General features: G+C 35.2%; 1 protein-coding gene across 1 annotated transcript in view; it reads left to right on the top strand.

Annotated features, from left to right (window-relative positions):
* Positions 1-12,609, top strand: part of Setd3 (SET domain containing 3) — a 63,190-nt gene extending 50,581 nt beyond the window's left edge. Inside the window, exons 5-9 of the mRNA XM_088272393.1 lie at positions 4,855-4,972; positions 6,061-6,188; positions 8,632-8,825; positions 10,282-10,459; positions 11,430-12,609. Of these exons, the coding sequence (XP_088128519.1) occupies positions 4,855-4,972; positions 6,061-6,188; positions 8,632-8,825; positions 10,282-10,459; positions 11,430-11,499 (688 nt within the window). The 3' untranslated portion in view covers positions 11,500-12,609. The remainder of the gene's footprint in view (positions 1-4,854; positions 4,973-6,060; positions 6,189-8,631; positions 8,826-10,281; positions 10,460-11,429) is intronic.
* Positions 12,610-15,474: the final 2,865 nt, after the last annotated feature.

The following is a 15,474-nucleotide window of genomic DNA, read 5'->3' as shown; positions in this document are numbered from 1 at the left end:
AGAACGAATGAGTGAGGAAAGAACGGTAAAACAAATTTATGAGGCGAATGTTAGCGGGAAAAGAAGCAGAGGAAGACCGAGAAAAACATGGCACGATCAGGTATGCCAAATACTTGAAAGTGGTCAGGTTAGGAGTCGTAACAATCGGCGGGTATGTATGAGGAGATGCATGAACGTGGAAGAGGCGAAGAATGTTTGCAAGGACAGAGTGGTGTGGCGCTCTATTCTCTCTGCCTACCCCTGCAGGGAAGCGGCGTGATGGTTAGTTAGTTAGTTAGTTAGAATTAAATATGAATTATACGAGTGAATTATATGAAAATATAGTAATTTTAAACGTAAAGAGTGAACCCACTCATAAGTACATGATAAAAATAGTGAAGGACATTGGTACTATAAACCAGTGTTCCGCAAACTTTTTTGTTGAAGGTACACCAGCCAAATTAAGAAATTTCAGAGGTACAAAGAAAAAAAGAACTAAGTTTATTTAGTATTGATTTATTATCAAAATATAATGCGAAAACTTATATCGCTCACTCCTTTCAACAACATATATCAAAAGTCGTCAATTTTCAGTTGTGCATGTTTTCGGAATGCCCAGAAAATGTACTATATCCCAGCAAAAGAGGCATATTTTCAAATTAATATTTACCCGCTACAGGGCAGAAAGTGTTGTTTTTGCATTTTGAAGAAAATGTGTTGTTTAATTATTTTTTTTTATATGTACTAAATATTTTTAAATTGGAGAAAAAACATTCAGGTTTTACCTAAAAAGATCTGTTGCACAGTAAAAATTTAAGTGGCCTGATAGTTTTTTTTTAATACATTTATTATATTTTTAAACTTTAAAATCGATCTCCTGTAAAATCAAGTTTTTGATATATGACGTTGTTGAAAGGAGTGAGTTATCTTCACAAAACTATTATTTTTCCGCGGCACACCAGTGTGCCGCGGCACACACGTGGCTGAACAATGCTATAAACAAGCTAGGACACAAAATGCCGAACCCTCTTCTAGTGGAACGGAAGGCCTGTTGACGACAGTCAGCAGTCCGGCTTCTCCTGAGGAGTTTTAAGGGGATATTCGCGATAACACAGAATTTATATAGGATATTTTTTTGTTTTTTAGAATAAATACATGTAGAATTTTTTTTATATATATATTTTTTAACTCCTTACCTTTCAATAACTGTTTTCTTCTCAAAACCATATAATTATCTCGAAAAAAAACTTTTTCTTTCAATGCAAAAACGGTGTTTTAAAAAAACAATTACGTAAAATTTTACCTGGATTTAGAGAAAATTCATTTGCGACTTAACGCATACTGGTTTCCTCCCAGCAATGAGAAAATGTTGACAAGTTCCTGATTGGCCCACACTAGATTATCTCTCCTGTTTCCAACATTGAAATAATTTATGCGTTTTAAGCTAAAATTAACCAAAAAAAAAAGGTGAATGTCGCACGTGTATGAAGCGATCACTTAAAGCAACCTATGACCGGTCATAAGCTCTGTAAATACACTGATAGTATATTCTTCTCACCTGTGTTCAGATGTCAATATAAATAAATATTGCTTACAGTAATCACGACCGCATCCCAATTATTCCGTTTTTTTCTAAATATATAAATACGATAATTCTGAGAAATTTATTCTTTCACTTCTCACCCAAACTTTCATTCTTAACCTATAAAATTTATAACACAAGTGATAATATATAATTATAGTGATGTGCGTAAAAATTCATTAGTCTACCGCAAAACGTAGATATGTAATCGACTTCAATTCACATTTCATTATTTCATTTATTAGTTAGCTACTCTATATAATTACACCCTTTAACTTAATACTGTAGCTACTAACATCGTGACATTGTGGGTGAAAGTTGGTTTACTTAAAAAAATATAATTATAATTTGAACATTTTTGTAATCCAATGTCCAATAAAGTCGTTAAGAAGAGAAACTAATTATAAATGTACCTTACTTTATTTTTATGTCATCTCAACATAGATGAAGAAGAATATTGAAATCTGGGCGTTTACGGGGCTTACGACCGTCTCAGGGCGTTTGTGCACTACACGGAATTTTACCGTCCGGCACTTCAGTTAGCATGATAAACAGATGATTGGCTTGGATTGGCTTGTGCTTTTGTCTTTCTTTCTTCGGATCGGTGTGCTCTGTCGGTGCGTGAACACGTTGCGCGTAAATTCGATCACGCTAAACTGTCGTAGTCACTTTTATTTGTCAAAACCGGACTGCCGGACGGTAAAATCCCGTGTAGTGCACAAGCTCTGCTAGGCTGGTTTAAAAGTACTCTTATTATTAAGTAAAAAAGAGTACCATTCATTAATTCGTTTTGTAAAATGTGCCCTCGGCACTTGAAAACTCAGTGAGGGCACATTATTGTGATTTGTAACTATGTGTATGATAAAATAATAATAAAGAAATAAATATTATGAATTTAAGTTTTACTTATTAAATACCACTATTTATTGATATTTATCTTATTGTGTCACGTGTTTCGATGCATTCCGCATCATTTGGTGTTTTAATAAATTGTGGTATTTACCAAGTAAAACTTAAATTAAAAATGGATAGATTTTACCACAAAGTGACTGCCGAATCAATTAATGAAATTAAATATTATATTATTTATTGATTCGGCATTAACTTTGTGGAATGAAATGTTGATTATTTTATTAAAATTAAACAATTGAATATACCACTTTAATGAGTTTTATTTATATATAAGTATACGACTAGTTTCGAAAAATTACAGATGTTTTCATATTCTGGTACAAATTAAAAGTAACGAACAATAAAAATATTTAGGGGTATATATATCTTAACCCCCCCTCCCTTCCCTATATTTATTAACCTTTATATATATATATATATATATATATATATATATATATATATATATATATATATATATATATATATATATATATATATATATATAAAACCCTTATCCGCACCCCAATGGTGCATAGGGCACTGCATCATATAAACGCAGTGTTATCTTGATCGTTTTACACATGAAGGAAAGGTGATCAGCCCTCCGCTTCAGGTACCAGTCCAGGGTAATATTGAATAAATATTACAGTGAAAAAATCACTTATATTTATTTGACCCCCCCTGGGAATCGAACCCGGGACCTCCAGAACGGTAGCCGAGCGTGCTGAGCGTGCATTACACTACGGAGGCGGACAATACCCATAAATATATTTTTTGTTCGTTAGTTTCAATTTGAACCAGAAGATGAAAACATCTGTTTTTTTTTTTCAAAACAAAACTTTTCGAAACTAGTCGTATAAGTATATAAATAAAACTTGTAGTATATTCAAGTGTTTAATTTTAATAAAATAATTAAAAAAATTATTAGCTGGAAACAAAATGTGTGGCAGTGTCGCTTTGTATGTCACTAGGTGACCAGTCGCAAGTTCTACGTACAATACGTCATTACGTTATCTGATTGATACCTATAACTGGTCAATTAATTAATCTAGATCAAATATTTTCAACTTTCTTCATGACTTGTCTCAACTCTCGCGTCTAGTGGACTAATATCGGTGACATTTTCACTACCGGTGACTACAATTTTCTTCATTCTATATCCGGTTATCTGGACGCCACTGTGTGGTTGATAGCTAACAAAAATGCAGTAGTGTAGTGGTAGGCGCGTCTGGCCACCCTGCTGGAGGTCCCGGGTTCGATCCTCAGGGGGTTAAAATAAAGTTATAAGTTAAAATAAAGTTATTAATTATCCAACCATCACGCCGCTTCCCCGCAGGGGTAGACAGAGAGAATAGAACGCCATACCACCCTGTATTTCCAAACATTCTTCGCCTCTTCCACATTCATGCATCTCCTCATATATACCCGCCGATTATTTCAACTCCCGGTCGCTTTCAAGTATTTGACATCCTTGATTGTGCCAAGTTTTCCTCGGCCTTCCTCTGCTTCTTTTTCCAACATTTCCCTCACAAATTTGTTTTACCGTTCTTTCGTCTTTCATACGTTCCACATGTCCAAATCATCACAACATACCTTTCTTAATTTTATCGATAATGCTTATCTCAGACTGGCATTCTTTCCTTATTTCTCCATTTGAATATCTATCATACATCGTTTTTCCGCACATTCGTCTAAGGGATCGAATTTCAACTGCATTCAGTCTACTTTCATCCTTCTTTTGCCAACTCCATGCTTCTCTTCCATACATTAGGGTTGGAACCAGGACACCGTGGTATAGTACCCACGAGTAGATAATAGCTGGCTGCCTATTGGGACAATATTTATCCGCCCTGAAGCCTTAATTTAAAATTAAGTGAAATATTTATGAGAATATTAAAATAATTTTGGCACGTATTTTTCGAAAAAATCGGGCGTGGAAAAACGTGTTACCTCTAAACAGTTTTGGAGCTATGAAAAATTATTGTCTAAATTTGCAAAATGGGATTAATTTATGAGAGCCTGAAATTACACCTTTTTTAAAACTTTTGTAAAAGGAACTCCTACCAACCATCAAGCAGAGTGCGCTGATGTACTTCGGACACGTCATGAGAAACGAAAAATATCCTCTTCTCCACCTAATCATACAAGGAAAGATTGAGGGGCCAAGAACTCAAGGACGCCCAAGGACATCATGGATGAAAAACCTACGACAATGGTTTGGCAGAAGCACCAAATCTCTGTTCCGAGCTGCAGCATCAAAAGTGAAGATAGCCATGATGATCGCCGATCTTCGTTACAAGTGGCACAGAAAGAAGAAGAATAACAATGATAGATACTTCATCTCGATTTGAGACACGTATAATAACAATAGTGATGCTTACGTTATAATTTGTTTGCAGATGGGCCGTTTCCACCGTGATGACGCGGCAGAACGTGGTGCCCCCCTCCACTTCATCCCTCTCCAACACCCCCGCCCTCATCCCCCTGTGGGACATGTGCAACCACCAACACGGAGAGGTATAGTACCCTCGAGCAGATAGTAGCTCATTTTTCATATTTTCTCATTTATTATTTTAAATATGCTTCTTACCTTATGTTTCCTCATTTATTTCTTTCAAATATGCTTCTTGTGCCTTATTTATTGTTTTTATATTTTGCCATGTATTAGTATTAGTTTTGGTTATTTAAAAAAAAAAACTTTTTTATTACTTTATTATTTGTGTTCCAGTCTTGTTAACCTTAATCCCATGTCCCAAAATAAGAAATAGAAATTACTCATCGGGAATATTATATGAATATATGATTTATGTATGTGTAATATGTTTTGAAATAAATAATTAAATAAATAGCTGGGCGACCATTGGGACAATATTAATCCACCCTACGGGCTTAATTGAGAATTGAGTGAAATGTTTATGAAAATGTTAAAATACTTTTAAAAATTTAATGCCTATTATACATAATTACGCTTTAAAATGATAAAAATAAAAAAAGACTCTTGCATTCTTAATTTAGTAAAATAAATAAATATTTATTGTTCATAAGTCCCTCTCCAAGCACAAGAGCTTAGACTTTTTTTGGAGAGACACAGCGTAATATTAAACAAATAAAAAAATTAAAAGTAATTGTGATACAAGACCTTGATACATTCTTGCGAATGAATTTTATTTTTTTCTCAAATTGCATTTCTTTTTCAATATATTTATGTAAGTAAATTTATTTAATCATGGTTTTATTAGAGTACTTTAATGTTCTCCACCAATACCAGAAAGAAATACTAAAATCGGTCAATATTTAAGAAAAAAAAAAATTTTTCACTTCTAATAAAAAGGACAATTTAGGCAAAAAAGTCTTCAATAATTTTAGCATACATATAAGAAAAAATCTCAACACGAAAATGGTTAACCCTTCGTCCAATCGGACAATCCCCATTTTTTTGCCCGTATGTGGTATGGATAAATCTATCCATACCACATACGGGCAAAAAAGGGGCCTTGTTGGATTTGTCCTTACCTGGTACAGGCAAAAAAAAATGGGCCTTTGCGGATTCACCCATACCTGATACCTTACATTTTAACTAACCTATAAATGATTGGTCGTTACAGATAACCACAAACTTTGACCCGGAGAAGGACCAAGCCGAATGTTTCGCCCTGCAGGACTTCAAGGAAGGGGAACAAATCTTCATTTTCTACGGAGTCCGCACTAATGCCTTCTTCTTCCTGCATAACGGGTTAGTTCATTTAGCATAATATGAAAATAAAAATTGAACACTTGTATTAGACCACTTTTTGAGTTTATTAATGTAAACATGACTAATTTTGAGAACATCTGTAGTTCTCGTAACTAGTTGTGTTTACGTAAATTAATTTAAAAAAGTGGTCTTGTGTACTTATGTTTTATTTTTATATTTAAATCGTCAAGTCAAGTTAATTCCATATCAATTAGTAACATACATTTATTAAAAAAAAAAAGTATTTGCAAATACCTACACCAGTTGACAGTTGATCATATTTCCCTTTTCTCATAGATGGCATCATTGTTGCTGTGCACTTTAATACAAAACCAGATAAGTTTTGAGTATAAACACAGGGAAAGGTATTAATACCTCTTAAGATATCTGAATGTCTATATTAATTGGTATGTTTAGAACATATCTTAATCCCTACCATAATGATACTCAGACAGTCTGCCACCCGACACTCAGTATACTTATCACAAAATCTGATCTGTACAATGTTTTTTGGCATCTCTCGCGTTCTGCTGAAAGTAAGCAAATAGAACGGTTATAAGCGCCTCCCGCTCTCTACCAACAGTATGCAAAAGACGTTTTTAAGTGTTTCCCACAAACAATGTGTTAATATCATATATTTGGAGTAAAAAACCTGCTGTTTTTCCAAATAAAATTGTGATTAATACTCATCACTGAAAGTGTAAACATAGGTAAATGTATTTATTGAAAGCTGTCCCACCGTATTCTCAGATCTGATACAGAAGCATCTAGGCTTCCTGACAGACTTCTCTTGCAAAGCAATATTTTTTGTTGTTGTTTTATTAACTAAGTTGTGAAATTTATAGAAAATTTATAAAAACCTATCAGCGGAAGCTAAACTGGCAGTGCACAACGGAGTCCTGGTTCCAACTCTAATGTATGGAAGTGAAACATGGAGTTGGCAAAAGAAGGATGAAAGTAGACTGAATGTAGTCGAAATGCGATCTCTCAGAAGAATGTGTAGCAAAACGATGTATGATAGATGTGCGAATAGTGAAATAAGGAAAGAATGCAAAGCTGAGATAAGCATTATCGATAAAATTAAGAAAGGTGTGTTGAGATGGTTTGGACATGTAGAACGAATGAGTGAGGAAAGAACGGTAAAACAAATTTATGAGGCGAATGTTAGCGGGAAAAGAAGCAGAGGAAGACCGAGAAAAACATGGCACGATCAGGTATGCCAAATACTTGAAAGTGGTCAGGTTAGGAGTCGTAACAATCGGCGGGTATGTATGAGGAGATGCATGAACGTGGAGGAGGCGAAGAATGTTTGCAAGGACAGAGTGGTGTGGCGCTCTATTCTCTCTGCCTACCCCTGCGGGGAAGCGGCGTGATGGTTAGTTAGTTAGTTAGTTAGTTGAATCAAAATCTTATCCTGATTTTACTGTGAATTTACATATAAAAGCTTTCAAAATCCCTGTCACTGCCAATATAAATAATTTCAAAATTGTAAAACTACCACCAATTTTTTAGAAATGGGGATTGTAGGCAGTAAAAGGGATCAGTAGTTGGTTAGTTATGTTTTTTTTATTTATTTAATACACGTACCTACATTTCTTTTACAGTGTGATACAATTACTAAACATTTCTCCTTCATACAATCTTATAATTTTAGCTGAGCTGTACCTCTCCAAAAAAGAGACTGAGCTCTTGTGCTTAGGGAGACTTTTTTTCTTCTAAAATTTAGTCAGCTAGATCCGATTTACAGACGACTCCACAACCCCGACCAGCACATCAGACAGACACGGAGCAGTGCAAAGACATTTGCAGAAAATGCTCAGTCATTGCATTTCCCAGTCAAGCATTTTAAATTTTATTTTAATTTTTATTTGTATACGTTTATTTAAATCACAATTTATACATATTTAGAACTTTTTTTTTTTGCAGAGACCCACCAAGCCACCTTGTGTGTCTTGTCGGTGGAGTTCTTTTTCAATACATTTTTTTATTGTTTTTAACGATTTTAACCTAATACAGACACAATATTTTTTTAAAATTAAGAATATAAACATTTTACAATTTTCATAAAATTAACTCTTGATCATTTACCCATTCCTTTATTTTGCCTTTGTTCCATATTTTATTTTGACCTCTAACATCCGTCGGCAACAAATTAAAAATGTTCGGAACAATATACTGCAGTGGTCGACTCCCATATTTATTGTTTATTCTTGGGATTATCAAACCTTCGTTTTGTGTAAATCGTGTATCATGGTTGTGTACTAACGGATTTCAATATTTTTGTCAAGTTTGTTGTTCAAAGATGATACTCATCCACAATATTCCACGTACCGGCAGTAATTTTAAATGTTTATACATATATCAAGATTGGATTGTCCCTTTGATTATATATATGACTGGGCACAATTTTTTTGATTATGAATGTATATGTGTGTGTGTGCAGGTTTGTGTACCCGGAGAATACGGAGGACAGCCTACAGGTGAGCCTGGGCACGAGCAGCCAGGACCCGCTGCAGCCGCTAAAGCTGTCCCTGCTGGCGCACCTGCCGGCCTCGCCCTACCTGCTGCGCGGGGCACCGCACCCCCCGCTCTCCCCGCCGCTGCGCGCCTTCGCCAGGGTCATCGTCATGGACAAGGGTACCGGAGACGCACTTGTTAACTAGATAAATAGCTAGCTGCAACCTTTCCGGAAGTATGGACGTAAATGAACGTTGGTGTGAATTTTGGAATAACCCGCAAATCCTTTCTTTTAGAGGCTTGTGAAAAACACATCACAAACACCCAGACCAAGCAAAAGTGACTTAAATGGCCCTCCTGAATATTTGACGTTTTGTTAGTTGGTCACTTTCTCCTGTAGAGAATATATAGAGTCTATTCTTGCATTTTGGACTGCATTGATAATTGCCCATTTTTCAACTGAATCTTTTTTGAAAAACACTTTTTGATAATCGATAAAAGCTAAATGTATAGGTATATTATACTCTGTTGTTTTCTCTATGAGCAGTCCTAATGTCTGAGTGTGATCTCTGGTTTCAAAACTTTTGCGAAAGCCAGCTTGTTCTACAGGTTGATGACTATCAAATTTTAGGGTCAACCCTTTGAGGGCAGAATAAATAATATTTAACACATTTTTATTTCTAGAAATTATTTACAAACAAGTGTAAGTGTAAATGAAATTTTACTGAAAATTGTGCACACAGATTGATACAATATTTATCCCTCAACAAAATTAAAAATACACATTTTGTGCCTGGTGATTGGCAACAAAGACCATGTTTTATAAAGTATAAATAAAAGCATTTATTCATGAAAATATGAGGTAATAAATAACACTATTTTAGTATTATTATGACTATAACTCACCTGCCATTTTGTTTATTTCGTTCAATAACCTCACAAAATTGATAAACTAAGATACAGATAACCTATAAATATCCCGACATGTGCACATCGCCACAGTAAATAGTCTGAAATAAGCTCCAAGACAATGATACCAACATGAAATCTATGCAAGCACTATTTCTGTAACATAGGCAACACATAACGCACTATGGTTTTAACTTGCCCAAAAAAATTTTTCATTCCTTGCTCCAAAAATATTTGATTTGCTGCCCGAAACCATTAAGATTTCCAGGAGTGATCAGGTCTTTAAGAACAGTGTCCGTCGATGGTTGCTTAACATTGGAAGGGACAAGGTAGAAAGTGAATTGATTAAAGTCCAGGTGTAATTATCACATTGAAAAACCTTAAACTATAAATTATTTTTGTATCTCCTGTATGTTATGTTTATAATCTAATCATTAAAAAAAATAAAAATTATTAAAAATTAAAAAAAAATATATATATATATATAAATTTTGTATTACCATGTTAGTATTCGGCTCAACACAGGCCATGCCTAAAGAGCCGTAATACGTATAATAAATGTGTAACCCAAAAAACCAAACTAGAAACCTGTAGGCACTTAGACAATTTGTTTTAAATTTGTGGTTAGCAGCAGCAACCAGTTGTCCTGAATGGGTTAAGCGATTTGTTACGATCTTCGTTAGCAACTTGCAACATACAGATGAGTTACATTGTGGTATGTCCGCAGAGGAGCTGTCTTTCTGGCTAGAGGAGGGGCGGCACGCGCTGCTGCTGGAGGAGCAAGTGACGCGGGAGCTGGACAAGAAGGCTCTAGACTTCTTGCACACCCGCTGCCGCCTGCTGCTCGCTGCCTACTCCAAGGCCCCCCCGAGCCCTGCGGCTCCGCCCACCAACCCCATGCACAGGTACGTGACTTCTTCTTCTTCCTCTTCATGAGCCCTCTGACCTCCACTGCTGGATATAGGCCTCTTCCCCTTCTTTCTATTTCCTCCGGTCGGTTGCTGCTTGCAGCTAGTTTTTACCCACAGAGACTGTGTCGTCGGACCATCTCTTTTGGGGTCTTCCGACACCTCTTTTGTTCTCCCGAGGCCTCCATCGGCACATATGAAACTGGTGGGGTTTGGTACCTCCGACAAGGTTTTTTTGTTTTTTTTTCCCATCTCAATTTTTTGCACCCTGCTTATAAATGCAAGGTCATGTTACGGGTAAGGGATGCTTGCACTTTTGCTATAGTGCTTTCCAGTATGCATTATGTGGGAGAGAAAAAGAAGAGGGTAGAGCAGCGTTCAGCCGCTTCACTCCACTACATTTAGCTCTGTAAGTATTGAATTGTTGGGTAATATATCCAAAATAAAACACAGTTTTTGTTGGATTGAATTCTACATTTATTTAAGTATGTATATTTTAATGCGTGTCGCGTTATTTTGTTTATTTTCGTTTATTTATGTTCGTCTATTCTGGATATATTACCCAACAATTCAATATAGAATTCTACCAACTGTCTGCAGTTACAATAAATCTGTAAGTATTATCTGGCTCCGACGTTTATCCTCCTTCATTGTAGTTTTTCATCTCCACAACTATACTTTCCTGGTAGTCCATGTACAACTTGGTGACGACTCCGCTTCTTCTCCGCGTCTCCTGCGGGTTCAGGGAGTCGATGTTGTGAGCATCATCCAGTTGGAGAATCCCCCTGTTTCGCTCAAACATTGGGCAAGATCTCAGTACGTGTTCCACAGACTGAGCAGTGCAGTGGTGCCATCACACGGGCAGCATGGTTAAGAATCCTCCAACACGGATAAGAACCACTGTTTTAAATTGATGAAGAGCTTATGCAGGTTGTGGGTTTGACTAATTTTATTAATTTGTTTCCAGGGATTTGGTGAAAAAGCTGAAGGAATCAGAAATGAAGATTCTTCAGCACGCAATCGACTTCACGCAATAAGAACTGTGATCATCTTCATGAGTGACCGAGTGAATTGAATTTTCTAGATATCACCGCAGCATGACCGGCTTATGAGCGCACGCATCGATATACCCAGTGAATTAAGTTGTGTGTGTCTTTAAAATGAAATCTTTACATATTTGAACAGTACATATTGGACCCTAAATATCATCTAAACATATTGACATCTTTGTTCTGAAGAAAGCAGGAACCGCAAGGCGCTCGGCATAAATTCAGCTTTTTATCCGCCATCTGTCTCTCTCATTCAACCACTACGGTAAGTGGGAGTGAATGAAATAGGATGTAATGCAAACAGCATCCCTGTTTGCGCCACGTGTAAAAAAATTCATCTTTTAATGTATTTATAACTCTTGAATGCCTTGAGATCTATGTTTGAAAATTTTTCGTATTTTTGAGCCACCCAAAAAGTCTATATTGTAATTTTTTAAAATTAAAACACTTGTTTTTTCCCTTCCTAACCCTTATCCGCACACAATGGTGCATAAGGTACTGCACATACAGATGCAGGCTTGATCGTTACTCACATGAAGGCAAGGTGATCACTCCTACGCTTCAGGGACCATTCCAGGGTAATATTAAATCAATATTAGAGAATAAAATCACTTATATTTATTTTCACCTCCCCCCTGGGAATCGAACCCGGGACCTCCAGCGCGGTAGGTGAGCATGCTAACCTTGCCACGGAGGCGGACGTTTTACTTTTATTTCTTTATAAACTTTTATGTTTATATTTATACCTATAGATGGAACCATCTGAAGCTTCCGAAACTAGTCGTTATAATATAATACTCAAGTGGTAAAAAACAAGTGTTTTATTTATATTTTAATCATGTCTTACCACAAAGTGAATGCCAAAATAATAAATAACACAGTGCATAATGCATTGCATTGGATAGAAGCGTCTTGCATCCAGATTCTCCTAGAGGAGTGGAATAAATTATACGGCATACGGATGATAAATGCAAGGAGTTCGCCGTTCACGCTTTGTCCTTAACATCCTTCAGGATATCACTTTTATATTTGAAAAGGAACAATACTTTAATAAGTAAGATTTATGTTTTGTACTGACATTTCTTAGTGCAACTGCATGTTATAGAATAAAATAACAAGTATGTAGTATTTTCCACATTTATTTTATTTGACCAGCAACCGGGTTTCAACGTAACCAACATCATCAGACTGGGTGTAACCGACATCATCTGACCGACATCATCTGGCCGACATCAGCAGTCTGATGATGTCTGTTACGACGAAACCCGGTTGCTGGTCAAGTAAAATTCATGTGGAAAATACTACATAGTTGTTATTTTATTCAATACTTATTAAATGTTGACTTGTTAGACCTCATTCAAACCCAGAATGACAGTTTCACAGTAGCGTGTCTATCCAACTGCGCCGCAGCTCCATTCAACGTGTTTTTTTTTTAAATCTCGTGAGAACCCCATGTGTATACACAAAGTGAAAATATATTTAAAAAAAATTGTTTACATTTATAAAATTATTCAATTTCTATCCCTTTTATTATAAATTCAACTAACACATAATTTGTGGAGGTCCTCACCATAAGGTACATTTCCGATATTGCACAAAAAATCCTTAAAATGCAGATCTGTTCTGTTTACTGTATTCTATCGAAATCTTAATAAAAGTTGCAACAAAACGTGACCAATCCTGTGTTAAATTAACCGGATCCACGCGGCTCGCATAACCGTATGTGTTTTAACAAAACATGCCCCATACGCGGCTGACATAAGCGTTTGTGTTTTTACATTGCTTCAAGTTTCGAACCTCAGTTCAATTTAGAGGGATTTTTTCATGGTGTGGAACTTTGGATAAAATAATATGTCAATTCTTGACCTTATGACATCTGTTGAAATATCTGACTAATAATTTGTAACATCACAAGGATAAATAAAAGAACAGATCCCTGATTTTTCTTGCGGTCGGTAATTAGCCCGCGCCATAATCACGCCCTATATCTGTCTCACTCTCGATGCTACGCATCGCCAGTGGGTAAGAGTGACACACGATGTGTGCTTTGATTTATTTATGTTACGATCTAATTTGTTTATAATACGATATAAATTCAAGAATAATGTGACACGTGTGTATTATAGAGTACCTACCAAAAAGGCACAATGAATCCCATTGAACGTTTTTGTTTAGGAAAATAAATCATTTCTAACTAAATACATGATAAAAGTAATCATTTAAAAAATGGCGAAATACCGCAGCGCACGGGCATCTCTTAGGAACAAAGTTAACGCGGTTAAAAGGTTAATATGAAATCATTAAATCGCACCAAAACGTAACAATTTTACAAGCTAGAATTGCTGACTACTAAAAATCATTTATAATGAAAATGTAACGTTTTGGTGAGGACCTACACACATTGCTGCATCATTCTATACTTTGAAATATTTCACTATAAAAGTGTCAATGTGTACGGACCCTATGTTACGTTTCTACTGATTACTTTAAATTTATTTATTAAGTGAAATATTGCTTTGGTTTGCTGATACTCTGTACAGCTGGATTATTAAGTAAATTTACTTGAACTTGTTTGTTAAATGTTATATCGAATTTTGATGTTTCATTTGAAATATAATCTATTTATTGGTGCATATTTACAGTATGCCAAATTGTTGCTTGCATTTTTATAACAATAAACTATTCATATTGAAAGTGTTGTATATTTTTAGTTTGTTTCCAATATTACCTCATGTAATCCACGAAACCACACATTAATATAAAGCTTGTGACATAACTGTGTAAAATTAATTTATTTTATATATGTCTGTCTCCGTAGTGTAATGGTCAACACGCTCGGGTACCGTACTGGAGGTCCCGAGTTTGATTTCCAGGGGGGGTCAAATAAATAAAAGTGATTTTTTCACTCTAATATTTATTCAATATTAATCTGAACTGGTACTTGACGTGGAGGGCTGATCACCTTTACTTCATTTGTTAACGTTCAAGATGACACTGTGTTGATGACATGTAGCGCCCTATGCACCATTGGGTGCGGATGAGTGTTTGAAGAAGAAGAAGAATTATAATTAATAAAAATATATATATACATACGCGGGGCACTCCTGGGTTATATTCCCGTACTTGTTTAACTTTTAAACTGCTAATAAGTATCTTGTACATCACAAACACCTAGATCAATTGAAAAAAAACTTTCTTAATTTCATTTTGAACCTGCAACGTTAGTTTTGTAGTCAGGCATCTATCTAACTACGCCACGACGCATGGTTTTAATATACATATGAATAACTAAAAAAAAATTACATGTGGGAAAGCAAAAATGAATAAAATAAAACAAACGGGTTTTTATATTATTATTTAAATAATTTCATTAAATAATTTGCTTTTTCGTTACAGTAATTATCATAATCACGAAATACTACAGTATAATTTACTTAAAAACGACATATTTCCGACTCTTACCCACCACACATATCGCTCACTCCTTTCAAGAACGTCAAAAATCGAAAAACTTGATTTTTCAGGAGAATGTTTTTAAAGTTAAAATATAATACAATGTATTAAAAATAAATATCAAGCCACTTACTGAACTTTTTACTGTGCAACAGATTTTTTAAGATAAAACCTGAAGGTTTTTTCTCCATTTGAAAATCATTTAATATATTTAAAAAAATAATTAAACAATAAATTTTCTTCAAAATCCAAAAATAACACTTTCTGCCCTGTAGCGGGTAAAGATTAAGTGAAAAATATGTCTCCATTGCTGGGATATAGTACATTTTCTGGGCATTCCGAAAACATGCACAACTGAAAATTGACGATTTTTTATCTATGACGTTCTTGAAAGGAGTGAGCGATATGTCCCTTACAGAATATTAAAGTATAAAAATGTCATTATGGGAATATGAGTATAATTTAAAATATCTATGTACATATAAAACTAAATACTTTCACATAAATAAT

The sequence above is a fragment of the Brachycentrus maculatus genome, unplaced genomic scaffold, assembly GCF_059751285.1.
Source record: "Brachycentrus maculatus isolate JH-2025_06_01 unplaced genomic scaffold, ASM5975128v1 h1tg000496l, whole genome shotgun sequence".
Lineage (NCBI taxonomy): Eukaryota > Metazoa > Arthropoda > Insecta > Trichoptera > Brachycentridae > Brachycentrus > Brachycentrus maculatus.
This window is presented reverse-complemented; position numbering and strand designations above follow the sequence as displayed.